Raw genomic sequence first — 22676 nt, 5'->3', positions numbered from 1 at the left:
GCGGGCGCTCGCCAGCCCTCACCGTGCGCTGGCGGAGTTACACCAAGAACCGCCTGAGCTGGCGGCAGGGAGAGCCCTTTCAGCCTCCCGGAGCCCTGCGCGCCGGGGAAGGGCCGGCCGGTTTCCCTCCCTCCTCTTGCCCGGCCGGTACTTGCGAGGGAAAACAAGAGTACACATGGCCCCGCCCCCTTGTCCCCGCCCCACCATTGACCACGCCCCCCCGCCACGCCCCACCATTGGTCATACCCCTTTGGCCCCGCCCCCTTGGCCCCGCCCCCGAGGGGCGTGTCCGGAAGCGGGGCGGACGCCCAGCGCCGCGGGCCGGGGCCGCGCTCCCGCCGCCATCGCCGCCATGGCCTGCGGCGCCTCGGCTGCCGAGTGCCTGCGGGAGTGGGAGGAGCTGCAGGACGGCTACCAGAGCATCCAGGTACCGCCGCCGCCCCCAGCACACCCCGGCCCGGGGACGGCCACCTCGGGCACCCGCGGGGCGACCACCGGGGCTGGGAGGGACCGCCGTTACCTCAGGACTCGCCTCACCCACCAGGCGCCGGGGTCGATCGTTACCCGATGCCGGGCCTTGGGCGAGGGACCCCTCCCGCCCAGTCGGGGCACCCGCGGTAGCTGTTACCGGGGGCGGGGACGACGGATGCCCCGGCGGCATCCCCGAGGGGGGCCGGGGTCTCCCCGGTTTGGCTCCCGGCCGCCCTTCCCCGGCCGCCCCTGCCTCAGCCCTCGGCCGTGACTCACGAAGCAGCCCTTCTGCTGACGGGAAAAGGGTTCCCGGGGGGGGCTGGGCTGCGCCGGGGCACCTCCAAGGCCTGCCTAAAGCCTGGCCTGGACACGGGGTTTGGCGAGAGCGGGGCTTTGCCAAGGCTGGGCCGTCTCATTACCCAGCCCGCGATGGACGCGGCGCAGGGACGCGGGATCTCCGGGCTCCCAAAGGCTGGGAGCGCAGCGCGGCTGCGGACGAGGCGCGCAGATGCTGTTTCACGCTCCTCATTGCTCCTCCAAGCCCGGCTCCCAGGCCCGAAGCCAGCCTCGCAGCGGGGCAGAGGCAGGCAGGAGCCCAGTCCCCGCGCTGGGCACCCTCCCTCCGGCGCCCTGGCACCCGCCGGGGCTGGCCAGGGCTCTGTGCCAGGAAGGTGACTGCTGTCAGAGACGTTTCCACCTGCTTTGTGTAATCCCCAGGGCGCTCGCTGCCCCGGGAAGGAGTGGGCAGGGTTCAGCTCAGACAGGGGTCACCCAAGGAAAAAGTTGGCTAACTGTCCTCTGCTGCAGTTCAGGTCAATCAGCTGCATCTGCACCAGTTCCCTTTCCCCCTCCTTCCCCCCCGGGAGCGGGGCAAAGCAGATGTTGCAGACACACTGCAGCTGTGCCCAGATCTGGGGAAAGAGAGACTTTGAGAAACCTCCTCTTGCTCCATAGGGGTTGCGTGGATGTCCCGGGTCACCCGCTTTGAACCCTGCGCGCAGCCGCGCACTGCCAGCCCTCGCGGCATGATGGCCCTTTCCTTTGGAAACTCTCTCCTGGGGTGGCTCCTGATCCGGGCTGTGACTGAGCGTGGTGCTTGGATGGCGTACGGAGCAGCGAGACCCAGGCTGGCACCGCTAAAAGAGCTGTGACAAAAGCCACTTGCTCTCGGCTCCAGAGCAAGAGAAGGAGCTGACTCCAGACAGGAGCAGGACAGCCTGATGATAGAGCAGGGAATGCCCCGGGAGAGATCAAGGCCATAAATCACTGCTGGGGGAGCTGGAGCTGGGATCTGTTCCCACCCTAGCGCTGCTTGTCACCGGAGGGAGAAAGAGTTGTTTCCCGCCTCTGCGTCTCAGTTTCACCTTTCTGCTTTGGGAACAGCTTTGAGATCTGCTGATAAAGTGCTTGATAAGAGTTGCAGAGGCTAAAATGTGTCTGTGTCAAGGTCTAGTCCAAGGGTCGCCACAAGCGGCATTTAATTCCCTGGTGGAGGTGGCGTTGAGGCTGCCCATGGTTGAGGTGAGGCTGTTTTACAGCTGACCTGGACAAGAAGGAGCATTGATCCAGCAACACTCTCTTCTTTCCTTTCTAAATATAGCGGAAGAATGGCATCTAGCCTTACCCAGGTGCGGTTGGGTTACCGCTGCACGAGGAGCCGGGCAGCTGGCTGCAGCCCTGCTTCAAGTCCGTCCCCTTTGTCCGGCTCCTTCCAGCGTCCCTGGGGGGTGCTCGGGATGGAGCCCCAGAGCCAGGAGTCAGGGCAGCGGCAGGTGCAGCACGAGCCTCCAGGCAGCGAGAGCCGCTCACGGGTGGCTGTGGCCTCGGTTGCAGCCCTGGCCCCAGCAGTGTTTTTTCCCCTGAGCGTTTCTGATCCCCCATGCCACAATCAATGATTTCCCAACCACGGGAGCATCCCTGGAGTGAGGCAGTGTTGCCAGCTGGGCTTTCACAGCCCACAGCTGGAGCGGGGCCGGATGCAAGCTGCATGCAAGGGCAGGACCAGGCTGTGCCGTGGGGTGTGCACGCACCTGTAGATAACTTCTGTGGGATGTTCCCAGCGGGTGCTTCTGCCCCTACAGAAGCAGGGACGGCTGCAGGCTGTCCTCAAACATGCCTGGCCTTCTGCAACTACCTCGTCTGACCCAGCCTGCTGTGCAGGTGAAGTTAGGGACAATTTTTAACAGATATGTCAACAGATGCCCCCACAGGGGACCCAAGGACAGGGATGGCTGGGCAGGCAGCGGTAATGCATGCCGGTCTCTCCTTCCCAGGATAATCACAAGCTGTACAAGCAGAAACTTGAGGAGCTAACCAAGCTCCAGGATGGGATCTCCAGCTCCATCGCACGGCAGAAGAAGCGGCTGAAGGAGCTGTCATTGTCCCTCAAAAAGTAAGTTGGTGTCCTGCGATGGCATGGGGCCAGGCAGGAGAGGAGAGCAGCAAGGACAGGGCTGTTGAACTCATCTCATGGCTCTGTCTCCAACACAAACGTTACTGCAGCCTCACTGATAGCAAAGTTCTGTGGAGGTCTGGACTCACCCATGCAGATCTTCCACAGCTTCCCCTTCCTCTGCCCCAGTTTGAGCCTTGTTTGCAGTTCAGAGCTTGCAGGGGTTTTGCAGATAACTTGAACTGCCCCCCGTCCCGCACAAAGCGCTCTCCATCCTTCCTTGAGGTGAAGACCCATCTGGCCTCACCTCACCTCACACTCATTCTTGTTTCCTTTTCTTGAGCAACATCCCAGCCTGACAGAGGAGTTCACCCTGCAGATGGAATTGTGGACTTGCCTCCGCTCCATCTTCCCTGTCCTTGGGGTGTCCTTGTCTGAGACAGTCCCTATCAAGTGCCAGCACATGCTGATTGTGTTACGGGGGCTATCCTGATCCCAGCACCTGTGTTTCCTCCCCAGATGCAAAGCCTACATGAGTCCCGAACAGGAGGAGTCCATCCAAGAGACCCAGAGCCTAATAAAAGAGAGGCAGAATGTTTTCTTTGAGATGGAGGCCTATCTGCCAAAGAAGAACGGGTAAGAGGTGCCTGGGTGAAACACCAGGTCCTCCCTTCAGCTGTAGCGCTGCAAGGCACAAACCCGCTGTCACCCTGTTCCCAGTGGTGCCACAGCCACAGTGCCCTGCTCGGGCTCCCCAGAGGACGCCCTGGGCAGGAGCCAGGCTGAGCTTCAGCAGCACTGCCCTCATCCCCTCTGGTCTGCCTGCTTGTGCCCTTCACCCGCCCTTGAATGGTGGCCAGGTGCCGGGGAGAGCCCCAGCAAACACCCCGCTGCCTGCAGGAGGTGGGGTGTGTGCTCGGCCGCCTGTCCCCTGCCCTTGGGAGGAGATGCCAGAGCGTTTGTGCCAGTCACGCCGACTGGCAGCTCTGAGTGGAAAACAGCTGGGGCTGTTCCTGGCCCTGCAGCCTCAGCGGTGGCACAAGAGGGGATGTGCCTCACCTCCACAGCAGTGCTGCCAGCTCCCAGGCGGGCACCCGTCCTAACGCCTCTGCTCTCTCCCCAGGTTGTACCTGAGTCTGGTGCTCGGGAACGTGAACGTCACGCTGCTCAGCAAGCAGGCCAAGTACGGCCCTCTCGTCACTGCTGCCCTGTGCTTTGACTTGGGATCCCTTTGTCACCAGGAAACAACTCCTCCCGAGCTGAGCTGCCGCATGTGCAGACATGTGGCTGGCTTGATCCACCTGGTGCAGATTCCCTTCCTGGGCTGTCCCCTGCATCCTTTCCCAGAATCAGCTGAGTCCTTGACTCCCCCTTATGCTCCTGCCGCTGGGCTGGGCTGGACTGTTAGCTCTGACAAGCTAAATAAGATCCTCCAGCAAAGCTGCGTCCTGGTTTTCCCTGTGTTAAGGACTTCCAGGACAGACAGATTTGTACAGCCACTGGCAAGCCCTGTCCTCTTCCCTTGGGAATCACCAATGGCCGATTTTGGCCCACAAGAGCCCCACACGCTGGGACACTAATTCCAAAGGTGCCCAGCCAGGATCCCGTTCCCTCCTCAGTTCTCCAGGCTCCCCTTGAAAAGCTGAGCAGACACCAACCTGCCCAGCTTCCCAGAGCCCTCTGGGCCACCTGCCAGGTTGGCATGGTTGGGGGGTGACTTGAAGCTGTCCCACCTGTGTGAAAGCAGCCTGGTGTGCTCTCCTCTCAGAAATACCCAGGGGATGAGGTTTTTCCTGAGCATGTGCCACAGGTTCCCAACAGAGCATCACTTTTGTCCAGCCAGGTGGGATGGGAGGATGGAGACTTCCAGCAGCCCCCTTGCTCCAAGTCTGTCCTTGTGCTTCCCTGCAGGTTCGCATATAAAGATGAGTATGAGAAGTTCAAGCTCTACCTCACCATCATCTTACTCATCGTGTCCTTCTCCTGTCGGTTCCTCCTCAACTCCAGGTGAGTCTGGCTTGGATACTGGGCAGAGATGCCCTCCCAGGGCTCCTGTGTCCTCCTCTCCCATCCTGAAAGTCCGGAGCCGAACAGGAGATCCTGACAAAGGATCTGACAGCTGCCCTGGAGGTGGGGTGGCTTTTGTGGCTGCTGCGGTCTCTGGCCATGTTGGGTGGTGGAGAAGCAGGTCTCCCTGCCACCAGGGTGGGAGGGCATCCTGCACTGATGGCTGTCTCGGTGCCCGTGCCCCCAATGCACGGGCAGTGGCTCTGCTGCTGCCTTTACATCCTGCTTTGTTTCCCACCAGGGTGACCGACGCTGTCTTTAACTTCCTCCTGGTGTGGTATTACTGCACCCTCACCATCCGGGAGAGCATCTTGATCAACAATGGATCCAAGTGAGTCCCTTGGACGTGGGGAGGGGGGCATGCAGCAAGTCAGTCCTCCTCTGCAAGGCCTGGGAGTTTGGAAACACCTTCCCAAGGGAGCAGCTCCCTCCTACTCAGGGTGTGTAGCAAACCCTGGCAATGAGCTGTAGAAGCGGGGCAGGAGGAACTCCCCATGCAGAGGCGGTGTGGGAAGGTGGAGCCGTGGTTGGAGCGGCCCTGACCCCTGGGTGCAGCCTGGACCAGAGGCACTGGGTCCTGCTCCACGTGTGGCCTTTTGTAACCAGCCGGCTCCTCACCTTGCCCTGGGAGCTGGAGGGCGGCTGGCGCTGGGCTGCTGCTGCTGTCCTAGTATGTGTTTGGGCCTTGATTTGTGCTCAAGACCTGACACCCCTTCTCTGTGTCTGCCTTCCAGAATCAAAGGCTGGTGGGTTTTCCATCACTACATCTCCACCTTCCTCTCAGGTGTCATGCTGACGTGGTAAGTCTGCATCCCTCCCGTCCCATGGCAGTAGAGACCCTGGCCTGCTTGGGCTGCAGGCAGCTCAGATGAAGGGGCCTTCGCTGCCCTAACCTGTGGCTCTAGTCCTGCTCTGTGGATGTTGTGGTCTAGCAGTCAACTCGCATGTTCCTCTCCAGGCCTGAGCACCCTAAACAAAAGCAGCTGTCAGCACCTTTCTGCAACAGGCAGCACAGGCAGGGTCCCTGGGCTGGGAAACATGATCCCCTGCATTTTAATTCTTGTGGAAGGGCTATTGCAAACCCCTGTTTTGGTGGGAGCCGGGTCGAGTCAGGGTGCCGTTACCCCGGCTGTGTGGCTGGCAGGGCTGGCCGTGTCCGCTCGTAGCCCCACGTCCCCCAGCCACCATCATCTCTCCACAGGCCAGATGGGCTCATGTACCAGATGTTCAGGAATCAGTTCCTCTCCTTCTCCATGTACCAGAGTAAGTGCTGCCACATGTGCTGGGACAGGGCTGGGACCGCGGCTGGCCTCAGGTGCTGAGCATGTCTGCTGGGCTCTGCAACACATGGAGGCCCGGCTGTAGCTGCTCACAGCTCTCAGCTCACCTGGGTTTTCCCTTGGCCTCTTTCCACCATGCTGGCCAGTCTTTGTGCACAGCGTCATCTCGGAGCTGGGCTGATGTGGGGGCCAGGGAATGACACCTGGGCACCTGCTGATGGGAGCCATGCTCTCCTTGCAGGCTTTGTGCAGTTCCTCCAGTACTACTATCAGAGCGGGTGCTTGTACCGGCTGCGAGCACTGGGTGAGAGGCACAACATGGATCTGACTGTGGGTAAGCTGCACTCTTCCCTTACCAATTGTCCCAGTCCAACTGGACCTGCCGTTGCCGCAGGGCCCATGGCTGCTAGCAGCCTCCCTCCCAGCTCCAGACTGGTGCTCAGCTGTGGTTTCCGCTGGGAGCTGTGGTCTCTGTTAAAGGCAGTGGTGACAGTTATTCTTGTTTTGAGGTTAGTTTGACTGCCTTTTATCAGTGGTAGAAACAGTCAAAGCTACAAATACAGCCAAAGCTTTGAAAGCAGCATCTCCTGCGAGGCAGCAGTGTCCCACAGGCTGGATGCCCTACTCCTCCTGCTCTCCTGGGACCGCCGGCCCACAGCTGACTCCCTTGGGATGCAAGTTAGCAGCGGATGCGGCTCCTAGCATCTGAGCCTCCCCCAGGAAGCTATTTCACAGAGAGAACCTCCCTTCAACACCCCGCATACCCGTGGGCTGTGGCCTCCCGGGCCCTGTGACACTGAGTGCTCGGGCTGTGGGTGAGGGCAGCTCTATGAGAGCGGCTTCCTCCAGTGAGGCCCACGTTAGCCTAAGGCTAGGAATCCCTGCCATAGTCCTCCCTGCGAGTACGAGCGCCCGCAGCAAGGCTGCATCAGCCTGGCAGGACCTTCTCTGCCGGGTGTGGGGTGGCCACTGCACCTCCCTGCCCACAACCTCGGAGCTGGGCTCTGTTGGGTCCCCATGCAAACCTTCATCCTTTGCAGAGGGCTTCCAGTCCTGGATGTGGAGAGGCCTCACGTTCCTGCTTCCCTTCCTCTTCTTTGGACAGGTGAGTGTGCACCGATCCTTGCAGGGACTTGCCTTGTGTGGGAGCGGATCATGCCGCGTTCCCCGCTGTGCTTAGCAGACTGGACATCACGCAGCTCCCCGCAGGCTACTGCAGCCATGCAATACTGATGCCAGGGACAAGGAAAAACCCTTCAACAAATGTTGAGCCTTTTCTTTTCCTCCAAAGCACCCACCGCCTCCACAGCTTGGCTACTGAGATGGGGAGGACCTGGGATGGTTCTGCCAAGTGCTCAAGTGATGTGCAAAACACAGTAGAGGGGCTAGCTCTGAGAACCCTTCCAAAACATTTCTGAGCTTCAGCTCTGAGCTGCTGCTGCTAGTCCAGTTCCAGCTCAGTCAGATCATTCAAGCTGACAGCCAAAAGCAGTAGCAGGCTGGCCTGAGGCTTCCTCCTGGCCATTGGCCTCAAGGAAGTGACAAGAAAGGGGGAGATGTCCCAGCTGGGGTCCTCTGGGGATGAGCCCTAGATGGGGTTTCACTGCATGCTGGGGCAGGCTGGCCTCACGTGAGGTCTGCATGGGGTGTGTGCCCAGAAGAAGCAGCTGGATGAGCCTCTGAAAGCAGAAACTCCCCTACATCTCTCTCCTGCAGTTCTGGCAGCTCTACAATGCTGTCACCCTCTTCCGCATGCTCCAGCACCCAGAATGCAAGGAGTGGCAGGTAAGGGAGCCCCTGGGGAGCTGCCCTGGGGAGGGGGATGCCCCAGGCAGGTCCCTTGTGCTGACTTGTGCCTCTGTGGCTCCTGCAGGTCCTCATGTGTGGCCTCCCCTTCTTCATCCTCTTCCTGGGGAACTTTTTCACCACCCTCCGTGTTGTCCACCAGAAGTTTCAGAACAAGAACAAAGACAGGAAGCGGAATTGAAGGGGGGCAGCATGGGGGCCAGGACTGTTTCCCCCGACCGGCTCTGCTTCCCATCCCCATCTCCTCAATGCCGTCCGGACTCTGGTGTCGCACTGTTCCTTGGAAGCCTGGGTGTGGGACAGAGCTTGGGACCTGCACACAAATATACCATGTGCTGGATCTGTGCCCGAGTCACTCAGCTGGAGTGAGGAGCACCCTGGAACTCCAGTCCCCTCTGCCTTCATCCTCCAGGAGAGCAGGGTGCCTGGGGCAGCTGCTCCCCTTGCCTCTGCCCTGAAGACATTTACCAGGATGGTTCTCTGGGGTCAAGCCCAGCTCTGCCCCACTGTGGGCAGGGGCAGCCTGGGGTGCCTGGTTTGCATCACCTCCCTTGGGCCAAGGCAGGTTCCAGGGCTGATGGCTGTCTCTTACACAGCGCCTGGGGGGGGGTCAACACTCTTCCCTCATTCCTCCCCAGCCCTACAGCCAGGGCAGCCCCTGTGTGTTGAAGGCAGAGGTAAAGGGGCCCTCGCATTTCATAGTCGGGAAGCGATTGCTTCCCTGGCTGCCCTCTTTACTTTCAAGGGCAGCTGGAGGCCGTGCACAAGCACTGGCTTCTGGCATACTGTACGCAGTTCCTCCTTCACCTTCAAGGCACAGGGCTGAGGTGGAGGAGCTGTGGCCCTGGGGGGGGGCAGGAGCACCACAGGCCTGAACCAGGCTTCACACCAGAGCAGTGCAGACAGTACCCTGGTCTTGCATCTCTAGAGGATGCACATATGAAAATAAAGAGAAGGTGCTGCCAGGGTGGTATCAGAACAGCTTGCATGCTCTGCTCTGTGGTTTTGGCTCATCTGGTAGTAAGTCGTTGACACAAGGTGTTGGGAGAAGAAAAAAAGCCGCCTCCAAATGTCCCCACAGCAGCCCATGTGCAGTGGGAAGAGGACAGCAAGTGCTGTGAGCTCCCTGCCATGGTCCCCCCTGTCCTGCACAGCCCCATGCCACAGGCTCCGGCCAGAGCTTTGGCCACCCAACGAGCCAAGTGTCGCTGCAGGCTGGGGGAAGAGAAGCTGTACTACCACCAGGCACTCCTGAAGTGTCGGGAACCAAACGGCACATCCAGCACAGCCGTGCCTCAGAGATGAGCCATTTGTGCCCCGCTCAGCACCCCGGGGCAGGGTCTGCCCCAGCTCAGCCTAAACCCAGAGCTGGTGCCTGTTCTCCAGGTTTCCTCCTGGTTAGGAGCCATTGCTCCTCCTGCCTCCCTCTTCCCTCTGGCTGGGCAGAGAGAGGGCAGGAAGCAAACTACAGAAACAGTGTTTTTATTCCAAGGGCAAATGTATTTAAATAATTTACAGTCATTGGACAGCCTGAAAGTTTTTTCATGATTACATCACAAAGATGTTAAAGTAAAAACTATTTTAAAAATGACCATACACAGTGTGAGGGAGGGGCTGGGCACAGGGGAGCTGCAGGACCCCAGGGAGCAAGCAGGGCCCCTGTGGACTGAGAACCCCCAAGACCGGGTCTCTTCTAGAGGGGAGAGGAGCCAACCCCACCCCGCTGCATGGTGGAGCGAAGGCAAGCAGCGGGGGAAAGGAGCATGGTGCTGGTGGGGTCCTGGTGGCATGGGGCAGCTCTGTGCCCAGAGCCGGCTGCCAGCCCCACATCCTAGAGATGGCCAAAGGCAGCGGGAGGGAGGTGAGGACAGATCAGTGCCCCATGCCATGCCCCCACACCAAACCCGCAGTGCAGGGGGCTGCCGGCTCCCCCACCCCTCTGCCATCCCCAGGCTGCCTGTGCCAGCAGGTCAGGGTAGGCTCCAGCCCCAGGGGATAAGGCAAAACCTCATGATCAGGGAAAGACCCCTGAGCTCCCCTGGCACTGCCCGTCCCACATCAGCTGTTCCTGGCCTCAGAGCAAACGCTGGTGCCATGAGGTGCTCCCTGGGGTGCTGGGGGCACCACAGCTGCTAGACAACAGCCTGAGCTACCACCCCTTCCCCTCTCAACCCCTTCTACGCCCCACCCAGGGTACACAGCCTGCCCGGGGGGCTGCTGTGGCCCAGGAGGGGTTGGGAGTGACTCTGGGGTAGCTGTGGGCTGGGGACGACGCTGTCACCCACAGCAGCAGTGGGCAAGCAGGCACTTTCCACCTCCCGCAGGCCCACGCCTGGAGACCCATTCTCTCCCCGGCCCCGCCAGCCCTGCTCTTAGCTCCAGACATCCAAAGAGTACCGGCCCTTCGTCATCAGTTTCTTTACATAGTCCACAGCCTGGGGCTGGCTCATGTTCCCGTACTCGGCCACGATCTCGTAGAAGGTGTTCTGCACATCCCGGGCCATGTTGCGAGCATCGCTGGAAACAAGGGGACCATGAGCGAGGTAGTAATGCATCAGAGCCACAGAGCCCTGGTCACCTCTCAACCCCCACACACAGATCATCTGCTCACACCAGCCCATCGACCTGCCCGATTGCCCTCCCTGGGAACAAGGACAGCGTAACCCTCCCAGGGCTCGTAACACACAAGTGGGTAAATAGAGTCACACTCGTTTCCCTGAGAACTGGAATGTTTTCCCAAAGTCCCTTCCCTGCCACCAGACCTACCCGCACACGTAGATATGAGCGTTCCCCTCATTAATCAGCTTCCAGACATTCTCCTTGTTCTTCTTCAGTAAGTGCTGAACATAAACCTGACAGGAAACAAGGTGGGAGTAAGGCGAGAGGAGCAGAGCCCCCATGCCACAGGCCATGGCGAGGAAGGGGAAGCCAAGCCTATGCTCATGGCTCCCCAAGACCATGCTGGGTCCTCCTATAACTGCCATGGGCCTTCCCTAGCAGTGAGGCTCCAGGCTGCAAATCTCCAAGCCTTCAGGGCCTTTTCTTCCCCTGCTGCCACGGCCAGGAGCGATGATGGGCAGCATGAGCACATGGCTGGGGGACTAGAGCAGTACCTTCTCAGCCTGGTCCCTGGAGAAGGCGACGTTGAGCTGGGTGAGGACTCCCTCCTGATGGAAGTGGGCCAGCTCCTCACGGTACAGGTAGTCCTCACGCTCACGGCGGCAGCCGTAGTAAAGCACTGTCTCGCCCACCTCTTTGCCTGCAGAGTCACACAGCACCCATCAGCTGGCTCCCTGTGGCCCCCAACCCTGTCCTCCCCACCTCCCCTTGTCCTGCCAACCTGGGTGGGGAGCAAGGCCATGCAACTGCTTGTTTATAAGGGGAAGCGAGACTCATTCCCTGAAGTACCCATATGCTTTAGAAATGAGTCTAAGTGACTTGACTGTGGTTATTCAGAGACATGGTGGCAAGAGGTTGGAGAACTGGCTCAGGTCTATCTGCCCCCCAAGCATCCTCTGGCCAAGAGGAGGACACAGCATCTTTGTGCCAGGCAAAAACATTTAGCTGCTGTTCAACCTGCTCCACCGCCTCTGCTTCTTGCTAGACCTGTCAGCAATGTGAGCAGCATAAGCTGCACCTTGGAGGCACCAACCAGCCCCACAGAGCACCGTCCTGCAGCAGCTCCAGTCCCCACAGAAGTTTCTGGGTGCTCACCTTGCTGCTTCAGCCAGGCCCGCTCCTGAATGAAGCCAATGAAGGGGGCTATGCCAGTCCCTGGTCCGATCATGATGACAGGCGTGCTGGGTTTGAAGGGCAGGCGAAACTGCGACTTCCTGACATACATAGGCACCAGGGAGTTGCTCCCATTCTTGTCAGGCACCTTGTTCTTGAGCCAGCTGGTGGCCACACCTTTGTTCAGGCGTCCAGTCTTGGTCTCATACTCCACCGTCACGGCACAGATGTGGATGGCGTTGGGGTGAACCTGCAGGGGAGGGATGTCAGCGCCAGGCAGAGAGGGAGCCCCAGCAACCCACAGCTCAGGCCCTTGTGCTCAGGGATGGAGAGAAGATTAATCTAATGTTAACATTGGGACAGCTATTTCTCCCCTGGCAGATCAAACCTAGCATGGCCCCCATGGGGCTTCTGTCCTGCACCTGGAGCACCACCTGGTCTCACCTCAGGACCACTGAGCTTCCCTCAGTACTGCCAACAACCTCAGTGTTTCAGGCACAAAGAGTAAATTTTGACCACCCCTAAAGTGCCACCTCACTTCCAAGCCCTGAAAGCAAGGCCTACGGGCAAAGAGGAACAGGGCTGCAGGGAGGGTGGTGGTATCGGGGCGCAGCTGGCGGCAGTGTGGGACCCTCTGCAGACCCTGTGGAAGTTGGGATAACCCCCTTTTCTCATGCAGAGATAACTAAAGCTGCCCCCTCACAGAAAGTGTCACCAGGGCGAGTTCCCCACGCCCAGTCCCCAGCTGAGAGGGGTACCGTGGCACTGTGGAGCTGCAGTCGTAGGTGTCTCAGCAGCTTCAGTCCCTGCTGGAAGCATGCTCACCTTGGAGGAGGAGGCGATGGAGTAGTAGCGGGCCTGCAGGCGGGGCAAGAGCTCACACAAGTGGTCGATGGGGGGGCGCAGCGAGGGCATATCCTGCAGGATGGCCAGGATGTTCCTCCGAGCCTCCACCACCCAGCTGAGGTAGAGAGCCTGCGGGCAAGGAGGGCACACGTGTGACGGCTCCGCTACGTGTCTGGCAAACTCCCTCAGCTCTCTGCACATGGTGCCCAACAGCCCTGGATCCTTTTTGGGGATCCCCCAGCACCCAGTTCAACCCAGCAGCTTTCCTGGGAAGGCCACGGCTCCCACCTTCCCCTCAGCAGCAGACGATGCCATTTTGCGGAGGCGCTCCTGCTCGCCAGCATCCGTGGCGTACTGGGCCAGCTCGTAGAGGACATTGGTGCGGGGTGGGTTGGTGATGTCCAGGTAGTACGTCAGGGCTGTACGGTAGGATGTGGGGCAGGGGAAGGGATGTTTCTTATTGGATTCCTCTGGAGAAAAAGAGAAAATAGGAAATAAAAATCAGCGACCACATGCTGTTATGTTTAAGATTTTGTGCCAGCAGCTACATGCAGTGTATGAGAGCTGGAGACAGATCCGGGGAACAGGCTTCAGAGAGGAGAGAGCAGCCCTGGGGTTGAATCAGCCTGTTGGCCAAAGCCCCAGTCCCACACTGAAGCAGCTCCAGCACAAAGCTGCCTGGAGAGAAAGCTGCCACGTCTCTCAGTAGCCCATTTTGTGTCTCACAGATGCTGCCTAAACCCTCGTGCTCCCCAGTGAGGCTCTCTGCCCCAAGATATCCATGCACAGAGGCATCCAGCAAACTCCCAGACCAAGCAGGAGGGCTGATCTCCACAGCTAATTTGGCCTCATGTGCTTACACTTCCTTCAGATCTGGCCTCAGAAGTGTCCCTGGTCTCCCTCAGCCATGGGCAGTTGTGCTCAGAGCCCTCTTAGGAAAGGCAAGCACCAGCAGTCAAGGCTGGAGCCATTCAGTTCAGCCAACTGAGAGGTCCGTATGGGACAGGAATGACAGCGCGAGGTCGGACAACGTGGGACGCTGCACAGGGGACCACAGGCTCCAGCTGTGAGTTAAAGCCACTTGTCCTCTTGAAACCACAAGCTCTCTCAGGCTTGTGGGCCAGCACATCTGATGCCTCAGGTCAGGCGGCACTGCTTCAGGAGCTGCCATCTCCCTCCTGCCAGAGGCCAGCTCTGCTGGGAACACTGCCCAAGAATTCTTTATATTAGCACAAGTGCTCCCTCCTGGCAGTTCAATCCCCAAGCCCGTGCCTCCTCCAAGGACTGAATAACAGCATCTCAGACACTAAGGCCCCTGTTGAGCTCCAGGGCTTCTGCGGCAGAGGGATGCTCTGGCAGAGGGATGCTCTGGCGGGCTGGTGCTCTGTAATTAGGAGTGTGCTGTTACACAATTTCTTGTTGAATGGGCACACTTAAGTACGTTTCACAACTGACCCACTTCAGCTGGCTCTCAGCAAGTGGGCTCTGAGCCACTGCTAAAATGGCACAGCATTCGGAGCTGCCACAGGATCTCTGTCTGTCTGAGGTGCCCTACAGGACCTGAAGGTGATCTGGCTCCTGCTCTGGTGGGAAGGACAGAGGCTGTAGCCAAAGGAGAACTGCTGATGCTCAGGGGTGATCCATACTCACCATCCAAATTGTTTAGGGACATGATTGTGTCCAGATCTGTGCCCAGGATCTCGCCAATCTGATTCACCAGTGAAGAGTCGTTGGCTGGGTATACTGCCACGTGGTCCCCAGACTCATACCTGGCACGAGAGCAGGAGAGCAGATGAAACAGCAGCACCGCTTCTTGTCCACCCCAAGCCTGAGACGCTCAACTAGAAGACATGCGGGCTGGTGCAAGGGGCAGGAGGACAACACCAAGATCTGAACTGCTACGCAGTGCCTGTACAATTAGCAAGCCTGAAGAGCTGGCAGTAACATCAGAAAGGACCACTGTGGAACAAGGGTTTTAAGAACAAGGTTTTGGGTCATTTCTTTGGGTTTTGGGGTTTTTTTGTTTTTGGTTTTTTTTTTAACAAGGGACCTCCAAGATAACAGCAGTTTTTCCAGAGACTTCAACAAGGCCAGACTTCCAGCAAGGACAGGCCAACCCCCTGACAGGCAAGGAGCAAAGCTGCTCAAAATCTTTGTAGTATTTTGTTATGTTAAGCCACCTGGATTCGTGGCTTTCTCACAAGCGCACACAGAGAAATACCCTCTTGCTGGCTTAAATTCAAGAACAGGGCTTTATTCCCGCTATGTTGTACACCTAAGCCAGGCAAACCCAGGCATAAGCCATCCCCAGCTCTCCCCTCTCTCATAGCCCATCTGCCCCCTCGGTTTTTTAATGACTCCTAGAGAATTCCTGCAGCTGGGACTGTTCAGGTAGGGCAGGTATGCGCAGCCAGCTCCGGAGGGGCACGGGGCAGCCAGCTGGTACAGCCAGGCACAGTGCAAGAGCTGGGACAAAGTTCTGATGTGGTACAGAAGCCCAGAGGGGAAGCATTAAGTAATTATGAGAACAAGGTCCACTTCTGAAGTGCTGCATAAGGCCAGTGTGCCATATCCTTGTTCTCTGCTCCTGATGCAGACTGCTCCAGCCAAAATAGCGGAGCAGGCTCCCATGGGAAACTACCTGATTTTGGAATTGGAGATATCCAGCTCCAAGTGCATAAGGTGTCGCTCTCCACCCTCATTCAGCTTGCGGTTCTCTGTAACCTGGGCCAGGAAGGGGTTCTTGGCATCAAACGGTCTGGAAGGAAAGACAAGGATCCTCTGGGTTATTCTCCTGCACGCTCACAGTGCTGCTTGTATCCAGGCATGTTCCCTCTGCCTCCAAGGCAGGCTCCCATGATTTGAGCATGGGGCTGTCCTGGCTCATGTTTCAAAGCACACCACAGCACAAACCAAATTTTGATCCTGCTGCTACCCACACTGGCAGACAAAACCAATCATTTTCCTTCTAAACACAGGCCAGCAGTCAACAGCTTCTGTCCCATTAAGGACAAGTGATGCAAAAGTAGACTGGAGGTGATGTCACATCTCAAAGAGATATTTGAGTTCTGAAATAATTTATAAAGCCAATCTCCCCAAAGCAAAACTGCAAGCAACCATCAAGCATTAGTCACCATGGGTGAGGAAAGGCTCTGAGTGACCTCAAGAGAGATGCTGCAAAAGTACCAGCCAAACAGCATATGTGAACACAGCCACCTTCTCACATACTAATGATTCATTAACCAGGGAATCCCTGAGAGTCCCAGTGAAGACCCGAGCCCGTTTCTCTTGGGCAGACATCTGCCACACAGCTGTGTTGCAGAAATGACACTGCCTGCATAGAACGTCTTGTTAGAAACATCAAGGAGTCCGTCGGCTGCAGCCTGGCCCACCTACACCCTGCCTGGGGCGGTTTGGCACTTACGGCTTCTGGTTCTCGTAGCTCTTGAGACGACCCATCTCACCAGTGTAGACTTTGTTCATGTTCACATCTGTGTGCACCACCAACTCGTACTGGCGGATGCTGGCGGAAGAAGCAGGACAGAAAAGAGAAAAAAGTAAAATTGAAAAAAATCACAAGGTACAGTTGGAACCATCATCTGCTTTGCTGGACTTGCTACAGTTCAAAAACAAATGCAACTTCCACCCCTTTGCCCATCTCTGCCCATGGCAGACCATGCAGAAAGCCCAAACCAAGAGGAAACACCGGCTTCACTGGGAGCATTACAAGCCAGTAAAGCCACCCACAAAGGAACCAAACCCATCACATCCCCATTCAGAACCAAAATCCAGAGCTGGGTTCAAACTCGCACCAGGGCAGGCTCAGTCCAAACAGCCCCACTCATAGATCTACTTCGCATGTGCCCTCATATCTAGAAGGGGAGGCAGTGCACAGAAAAGGGGACAGCAGCTCAGGGCTGATGGCACAGCCACCAGCCAGAGGTGGCCACTCTCTCTGGCACCCAGAACCACCTGCTCCCACACCCACCTGGACTCTTCTCCTGTAGCCTCCACCCCAAAGTGCTCGCACACCGCTGGCCAGAACTGCTCTCTCCAGGTGATGAAGTCTTCTTCCAAGCTAGCCAGGGCAAAAGAGAGATTCAATAACCCTGTCCAAAGGGGAGCAAAGTGGTATTCCCAGAGAAACCATCTGAGATCCCTATGGACTTCCTCCTTCACCACAGGAAAAGACATTCGCCCTTGGGTCCAAGCAGTTTTAGTATGTCCACATGGCCATAGATCACCAGAAGCGCATCTTCAGATCACTAAGTGGGTGGGAGGGAAGTGTTGCTATACCAGCCACCCCTCCCTTCATCAGGTCTGCCATGGAAGGCTTTGTTATTCAGACTCAGTCTTTAACCAACTCATCTCCCCCTTGCCCACTCCTAGCATTAGGTCATCTTCCTAAAAGGCAGATTCCACCATGGCAATGCTTATTTTTCTGGGCTCAGATCCTCCCACACACAGCACATCCCTCTCGTCAGACCCTGCAGCCTTTAGAGGTAAAGCCAGGTTGATGTAACTTCCCAGGTTAAGCTGTGACCCACAGGGCACTTAGGTAGGCAGAGAGAGGTCCAAACAAAAAAAAAAAAAGTTGGAAAATTGCTGCCACCCACCATAAAACAAACAGTCCACAAGAAGACGGAGTTTGCCTCCTCCACAGGGATGGGTGAGTTTATCTATACAGACTGCGTAAGCAATGGAGCTGCAGCAGGGCAAAGGCAGAGGAGGCTGCAAAGCCTCCTCAAGTATATAACTATTGTCATTTAAAGTTGATGTGGGACTTCCCAGGGACAGGATCCCCTAGGACACTCTAAGGGTACTGGGATCTGATTGTGGGATCAGGAAGGAGCAAACAGGCACACACTCAAACACATGTCAGCTCCCACAGCTCCCTGTGGAGTTTATTTCTGTCTGAGTAGTAGGGCCAAACCCCTGCCAAGGTCTCTTCCATGATGCTTTAACCAGCTTTGACCAGCCCCTCAAGCCAAGCTACTCACTTGCCATCATCATCTCCCAGCCCAAGTTCAAAGACACGTTGGGCTCCAAGCTCCTCCAGTCTCTTGTCCACATACTTTCCCATGGCATTGAAGTGCTCATAAGTCTTGTTCCCCAGCCCAAAGACCTGGAAGGGAATGCTGATGAGTATGGAGAAGCAGGGGCTGGACTTCTCCCATCCAGTTGGCATCATCTGGCCAATATCACCCAGCAAAGGATGCTGAAGAAACGGAGCAAGACCTTCCCCAGCTCCCCATCAGCTATTTGTGGACCTCGAGTAAGAATCTACCACTGGAGCATGTCTGGTCAGTAGGCACCACTCCCTCCCCTGAGCCACGCCTCAGGCATGTCAAGAGGATGCACACACCAGAGCTGCTGTGCCATCTCCTCGAGGGACCAGTAAGAGCCTGGACTACCTAGAGACCAATTGCTGTCCCTCGCCTGCCACGAACAGCTCAGCACATGTTTGCTCACCGCTTTATACAGAGCAGCTTAGCATCCCTAGCAGTGAATTTTTTCCTCATTTGCAATTATTATGCTGCCTAAGGAATCTGGCCAGGGTTCAGGTGAGGTGGCTGTATCTCAGCCAGTTATGCAGTTCAGCACAGGAAGAGAGCTATGCGCTCCTCCAAGTGATTTAATTTGTGGGAGAAGAACTGGCCCAGGGCTGCTCAATTAGCTTCTGAACAGCAGCAGCAGACTAACTTATTTACAGATCTTTTATTCAATGCCTGCTGGGCTGTTTGTGGCAAGACATTCCCAGCAAACCCTTGCAGTTTAGTGACTGGAAAGAGTACTCTGACATCTGCATTTAAAGCCCCCAGGTATATGTTTGCAAGTATCCACAAAGCTGGGAGAGGAAGACAATAAGGACCACATCCAACACAGGCGTGCAAGGCACAGACATCACGTTGTGCCTTTACCCAAGCCATGTGCAGGCAACAGTGGAGGACTTTTGACTTCCCTGCCCAAATGCATCATAAACTGGAATTGAGCCACTTACTGCAAATCGGAGACCTGACAAGTCAGTGTCAGCCTCCTGCAGCCAGTCGTAGAAGTCTTGGGCATTGTCCGTGGGATCACCCTCACCGTAAGTGGCCATGCAGAACACAGCTAAGGACTTGTCGATCTCAGAGAGGCGACTCAGGTCCGACTACAACCAAAGGAAAGAACAAACCCTTAAGGATACCACAATGTGGTTATTGGGCAAGCCTATTCCTACAATACAGCTACCTCTGGTGTGCAGAACAGCACCACGTAATGTCAAACAGCTCATTACAAAAGGGGTTGGGGAAGGCCAAACACACCCAAAATGGCAGGGGAAATAAAGCTAACCACCCTCACTGGACTGCAAGTCAATAATTCTACCCTGCCAGAAAAGCAATGGGATTTTCTATATAAGGCTTTAAGAGACCAGGATTGTTGTTCACTCTGGAGAACAACACAACGTCAATGCCTCTGTCCAAGTCTGCAGCAGTATGGGACCAACACTAACCACAAAGGGAATACTGGGCAAGTTTAATGCTGCCAATGGATGACTCGCAACTCCCAAACACTCCAGGCTACCTTCCTCTTTCACTCATGTTGCAGTGTTCACTCCAAATCTGTAGAATGGCAAGGACCAAGTCCATCTCTGCATCTCTCAGGCTGACCTTTTCCTCCCCTAAATGACACTACTAAAAGGGCAAATGTCCCTTGGCCAGGCTCCTTCTGGGGTTTTTTAGGGGACGCTAAAAGGATGCTTCCTATCCTGAGGCTGTTCATGGCTAAATTACCAAGTCATACTCCTCTGGATCTGCTGCCATGCCCCGGAGGCCGTAGCGATGAGCATCTTTGGAGAGACGATTAGCAAACTCCTCTGCTGTACCCGTCTGGGAACCGTAGAAAACCACTATGTTTCGCCCCTGGAGAGAAAAAGAAATCCTGTTAAATGGTGGTTACTCATTTGGCAAATGCATGGATGAAGCCCATCTTGTCAGAAACAAAGGAAACGCCTGGGATCAGGAGCCCTGGACTGCAACCTAAAAGCAACTAGGAGTCTGCACTGGTACAGGACTCCATGCCATGTTTGCAGCAGAAGACTCAAGGCTAAGCTGTTAATAAGAACATGACACTTGTCAATCTCAGAAGGATGACTCAGATCAGACTAAGACCCAAAGCAAAGAGTAAAACCCATAAGATTTTTTCTCAGCCCCAAGGCTGCAGCGTGTCTGCTGGAAACCAGGAACTCCCTGGATGAGAAAGCAGACTTGCCTAAGCTTTGGGAAAGTGCCTAAGCACCAGGGCTCCTGCTCTGCCGCAAGCCAGCTACTCTGAAGTAAAACGGAAAATATATCCAGCCCTTGCTTCTTCCTCTGCTTCCTCTTGTGTCCAGTCCAGCGGAGTCAAAAGCCGCCAGCTCTGTGTACAACAGTTCCCATTCCAGAGTGAGCCAGTTTGGGAAACAACCACGCAGATAAACAACTGCCAGCCAATGACTTTAAAGCCTCTGCCATTTCCCTCCTGACTTTGATCTCATATTACACTTTTTTTTTCCCCTCACCAAATTTTGACTTCAATTTTTTCTAAGAACAACTCTCAAGCATAGACTGAGAGCTGCCCACACAGCCTTCCTCTGGATGCTCTTTGCAGCAGATATGTGCCTGTATCCAAACCAGTCCCCGCTGCTGACACAGCTAGACAGTCTCCAGAGAAAACTGGGACGGACACGAGCTCCCCCACCTTCCCAGCACCCCCAGCAGCAAGAGCAAGAAGCTTACCGTCTTCTTCATCTTCTCAATGAAGCTGCTGTCTCTCACTGGAGCTGCTCTGAAAGACAGGAAGAACCTCCTTTCAGATGGGCATGTTCATTCTTTAAGGTCAGGAATAAGCAAGTGGGGAAAAAATGGCCCCCAAACCACACCAGCTCTCAGAAAGCCACCCAAAGTGGTGAGTCCCCATCAACCACTCTTATTTACCCTGTCACAAGGATACCCATTCTTATCACGTCACAGGCAAAGCCCAGGAAGTCACCCCTGGGTGTCAGGAAACCTTCACTCTATCAATTGCTCCAAGAGGTTTCAGAGCTGAGCAGGCTACAAGGATCTCATAGAGTTATGATGCAAGAGTAAGCCTCCAGAAAAATCTCAAAGGCCAAGCCACAGTGGGAGAAAAGAGAACAGAGAGCTTCCTGCTTCCCCACCACAGTGGACAAGCAGTGGATTGGTCCTGAGCCATGACCCCCAGGGCAGATTCCCCAAGCCTGAAGTCAGACAGGGCTAAAACCCAGCTGTTCTGGCCTCAGAACAGCATGCCAGACAGAAGTCCCAGAGCTGGAGAGCCCTGCAGAGCAGAGGCAGCTGATCAGACCTACAGAGCCTCTGGCAAGACGACTGCTGCCTGATGAGGTCCTGCAGGGCTCGTGGCTCGTTCCCACGCTGGGGTTTCCATCCCCAGTGTGGATGTCCAGCACAGAGGGAGTTTGTGTTATCACAGGGAGGTGGCTTTCTCTCTCAAAAGAGGGAGAAACTGCAGCATCAGAAACATCAAGGCAGAGATTCACACCACTATGGCTACCCTATTAGGTAGGGAGCCAGAAGAGCTTTGCTATCCCTAAGCACACCTCTGGACTTCCAGTGTCACAGGGTAAAAATAACCCAGCCCTGGGGACCCTGGGAGCCTCACAAGCAGAGGTAGCTCTAGGTACAGATAGATTAGGTCCTGGAGTCTTTTCAAGGCAGGAGGACAAGTGCCAGGAGCACACTTTCTGTCTTCCCCACTGGGGCTTCAGTAGTGGGGAGGAGGAACATGAGACCCATTCCTGTTTCTCCTTCACAATGGAAGAATGCAAGGCTGGGTCTCCTGTGGGAAGAGAGAAGCCTCCAGGCAAAAAACAAATGGTTTTGGCTCCGGCCCATGTAAGAATGTGCAGAGCTCACTAACAGTTTCCTAAACTCTGTAGTCCGGAGGGAGGGATCTCTGCGGATGTGCTGTGACATTTGCAGAGCACACACACAGAGTGGCAGGGTGAGGGACATTCAGCAAAGCATGCCTTCAAGCACCCCTTTCTACTCACAGGTATCAAGGAGCTCCGCAACCTGGCCTGACAGCTCCAAGCACTGACACAGCCCCACACAGCATGCACTGAAGACGAGAGAACCCTACCCAAAAAAGGTACCCAAGGAGGCTGTGCTCCCAGGAGAGACCTGCTTTGCATCCCCGACTTTGCTCTCTCAGCAGTTAACAGTCTCCCCACGTTGTCATTTGTGCTTCGCTGGGAACAGGGATATCACAAGCATCTTAGAGAGCCCAGCTGGCTCACAAGACTCAGCTCCCACTTAGCTTTTGGCTCCCTGGTGTACCTCGTTGGTTACTGCCCTCTGCAGATGAGATCCAATTAAAATAGCTGTTGGGTCAACTGCTAAACAAAACGCTTTTACAGGAGAAAAAAAAAAGTTTAGATCCTTTCAGCAAGCTTCCTTTGGAAGAGAAAAGGGTGCAGCACATGGAGGTTGTCTAGTTTCAACGGAGGCAACCCTGCACTTAAGTGTTGTGGTGGAGAACAGTCTCTGGCTCAGACACAGAAGAAATAATTAGTCTGGCTTTTGAAAAAGGGCTACACAACGCCCTGAAATTGCTTCATCAGGGTGACTTGAAAATCTGAGCTGCAAAAACACACAGACGCTGAAAACTTAAATGACACTAATTTTTACCATTCAGCCAGGAAAACTTAGAAGAGAAAGCGTGTTTTCAGCAACGACTGCTCTTACAGCTTAAAGTCACTGCCCTGAGTTATCTAAGAGAGGTATAAGAGGTGACAGGTGGAGGAAAGGGGATTAACTCCATTGTTGGAGCAAATCTTTAGCTTGTACAGATTGCCCACCATTGGTGAGAGCCCACAGCGCAAGCGACTCCCAGGGCTGTCACTTTGATTTTAGGAGAAAGAAAGGAGGGGGGAGGAAGCTCCGGACAGCTCAGCAATGATACTGAAGTCCCCGTTCCAGCTAAACACCTCTCTTTTTCTGAAAGCTCCCATGCCTGTGGCTTTCCTCCTGAAAGCACATGCCCATCCAGAAGTGAGACCACAGCCTGGATGTTGCAGAGAA

General features: G+C 55.9%; 2 protein-coding genes across 4 annotated transcripts in view; one reads left to right on the top strand and one right to left on the bottom strand.

Moving 5' to 3' along the window:
- Positions 1–268: 268 nt before the first annotated feature.
- TMEM120A (transmembrane protein 120A) lies at positions 269–9608 on the top strand. Its single transcript, XM_064468152.1, has 12 exons — positions 269–427; positions 2745–2863; positions 3383–3499; positions 3987–4046; positions 4775–4870; positions 5172–5261; positions 5665–5730; positions 6132–6193; positions 6452–6544; positions 7251–7315; positions 7927–7995; positions 8084–9608. The coding sequence occupies exons 1-12, from the start codon at positions 353–355 to the stop codon at positions 8195–8197; spliced, it is 1026 nt and encodes a 341-aa protein (XP_064324222.1). The 5' UTR covers positions 269–352; the 3' UTR covers positions 8198–9608.
- LOC104046690 (NADPH--cytochrome P450 reductase) overlaps positions 9483–22676 on the bottom strand; it is a 30444-nt gene continuing 17250 nt past the window's right edge. For all 3 annotated transcript variants that reach the window (XM_064468149.1, XM_064468150.1, XM_064468151.1), the window contains 14 exons: positions 20352–20400; positions 19368–19496; positions 18596–18745; positions 17595–17719; positions 16583–16672; positions 16019–16117; positions 15236–15352; positions 14245–14363; positions 12883–13064; positions 12574–12723; positions 11731–11998; positions 11130–11275; positions 10783–10868; positions 9483–10533 (listed from right to left, as the gene is read on the bottom strand). In XM_064468149.1, coding sequence (XP_064324219.1) covers positions 10389–10533; positions 10783–10868; positions 11130–11275; positions 11731–11998; positions 12574–12723; positions 12883–13064; positions 14245–14363; positions 15236–15352; positions 16019–16117; positions 16583–16672; positions 17595–17719; positions 18596–18745; positions 19368–19496; positions 20352–20400 — 1855 coding nt within the window. In that variant the 3' untranslated portion in view covers positions 9483–10388. The remainder of the gene's footprint in view (positions 10534–10782; positions 10869–11129; positions 11276–11730; positions 11999–12573; positions 12724–12882; positions 13065–14244; positions 14364–15235; positions 15353–16018; positions 16118–16582; positions 16673–17594; positions 17720–18595; positions 18746–19367; positions 19497–20351; positions 20401–22676) is intronic.

The sequence above is a fragment of the Phalacrocorax carbo genome, chromosome 17, assembly GCF_963921805.1.
Source record: "Phalacrocorax carbo chromosome 17, bPhaCar2.1, whole genome shotgun sequence".
Lineage (NCBI taxonomy): Eukaryota > Metazoa > Chordata > Aves > Suliformes > Phalacrocoracidae > Phalacrocorax > Phalacrocorax carbo.
Note: the sequence above shows the minus strand (reverse complement) of the source record. Positions and strands in the feature narration are given on the sequence as shown.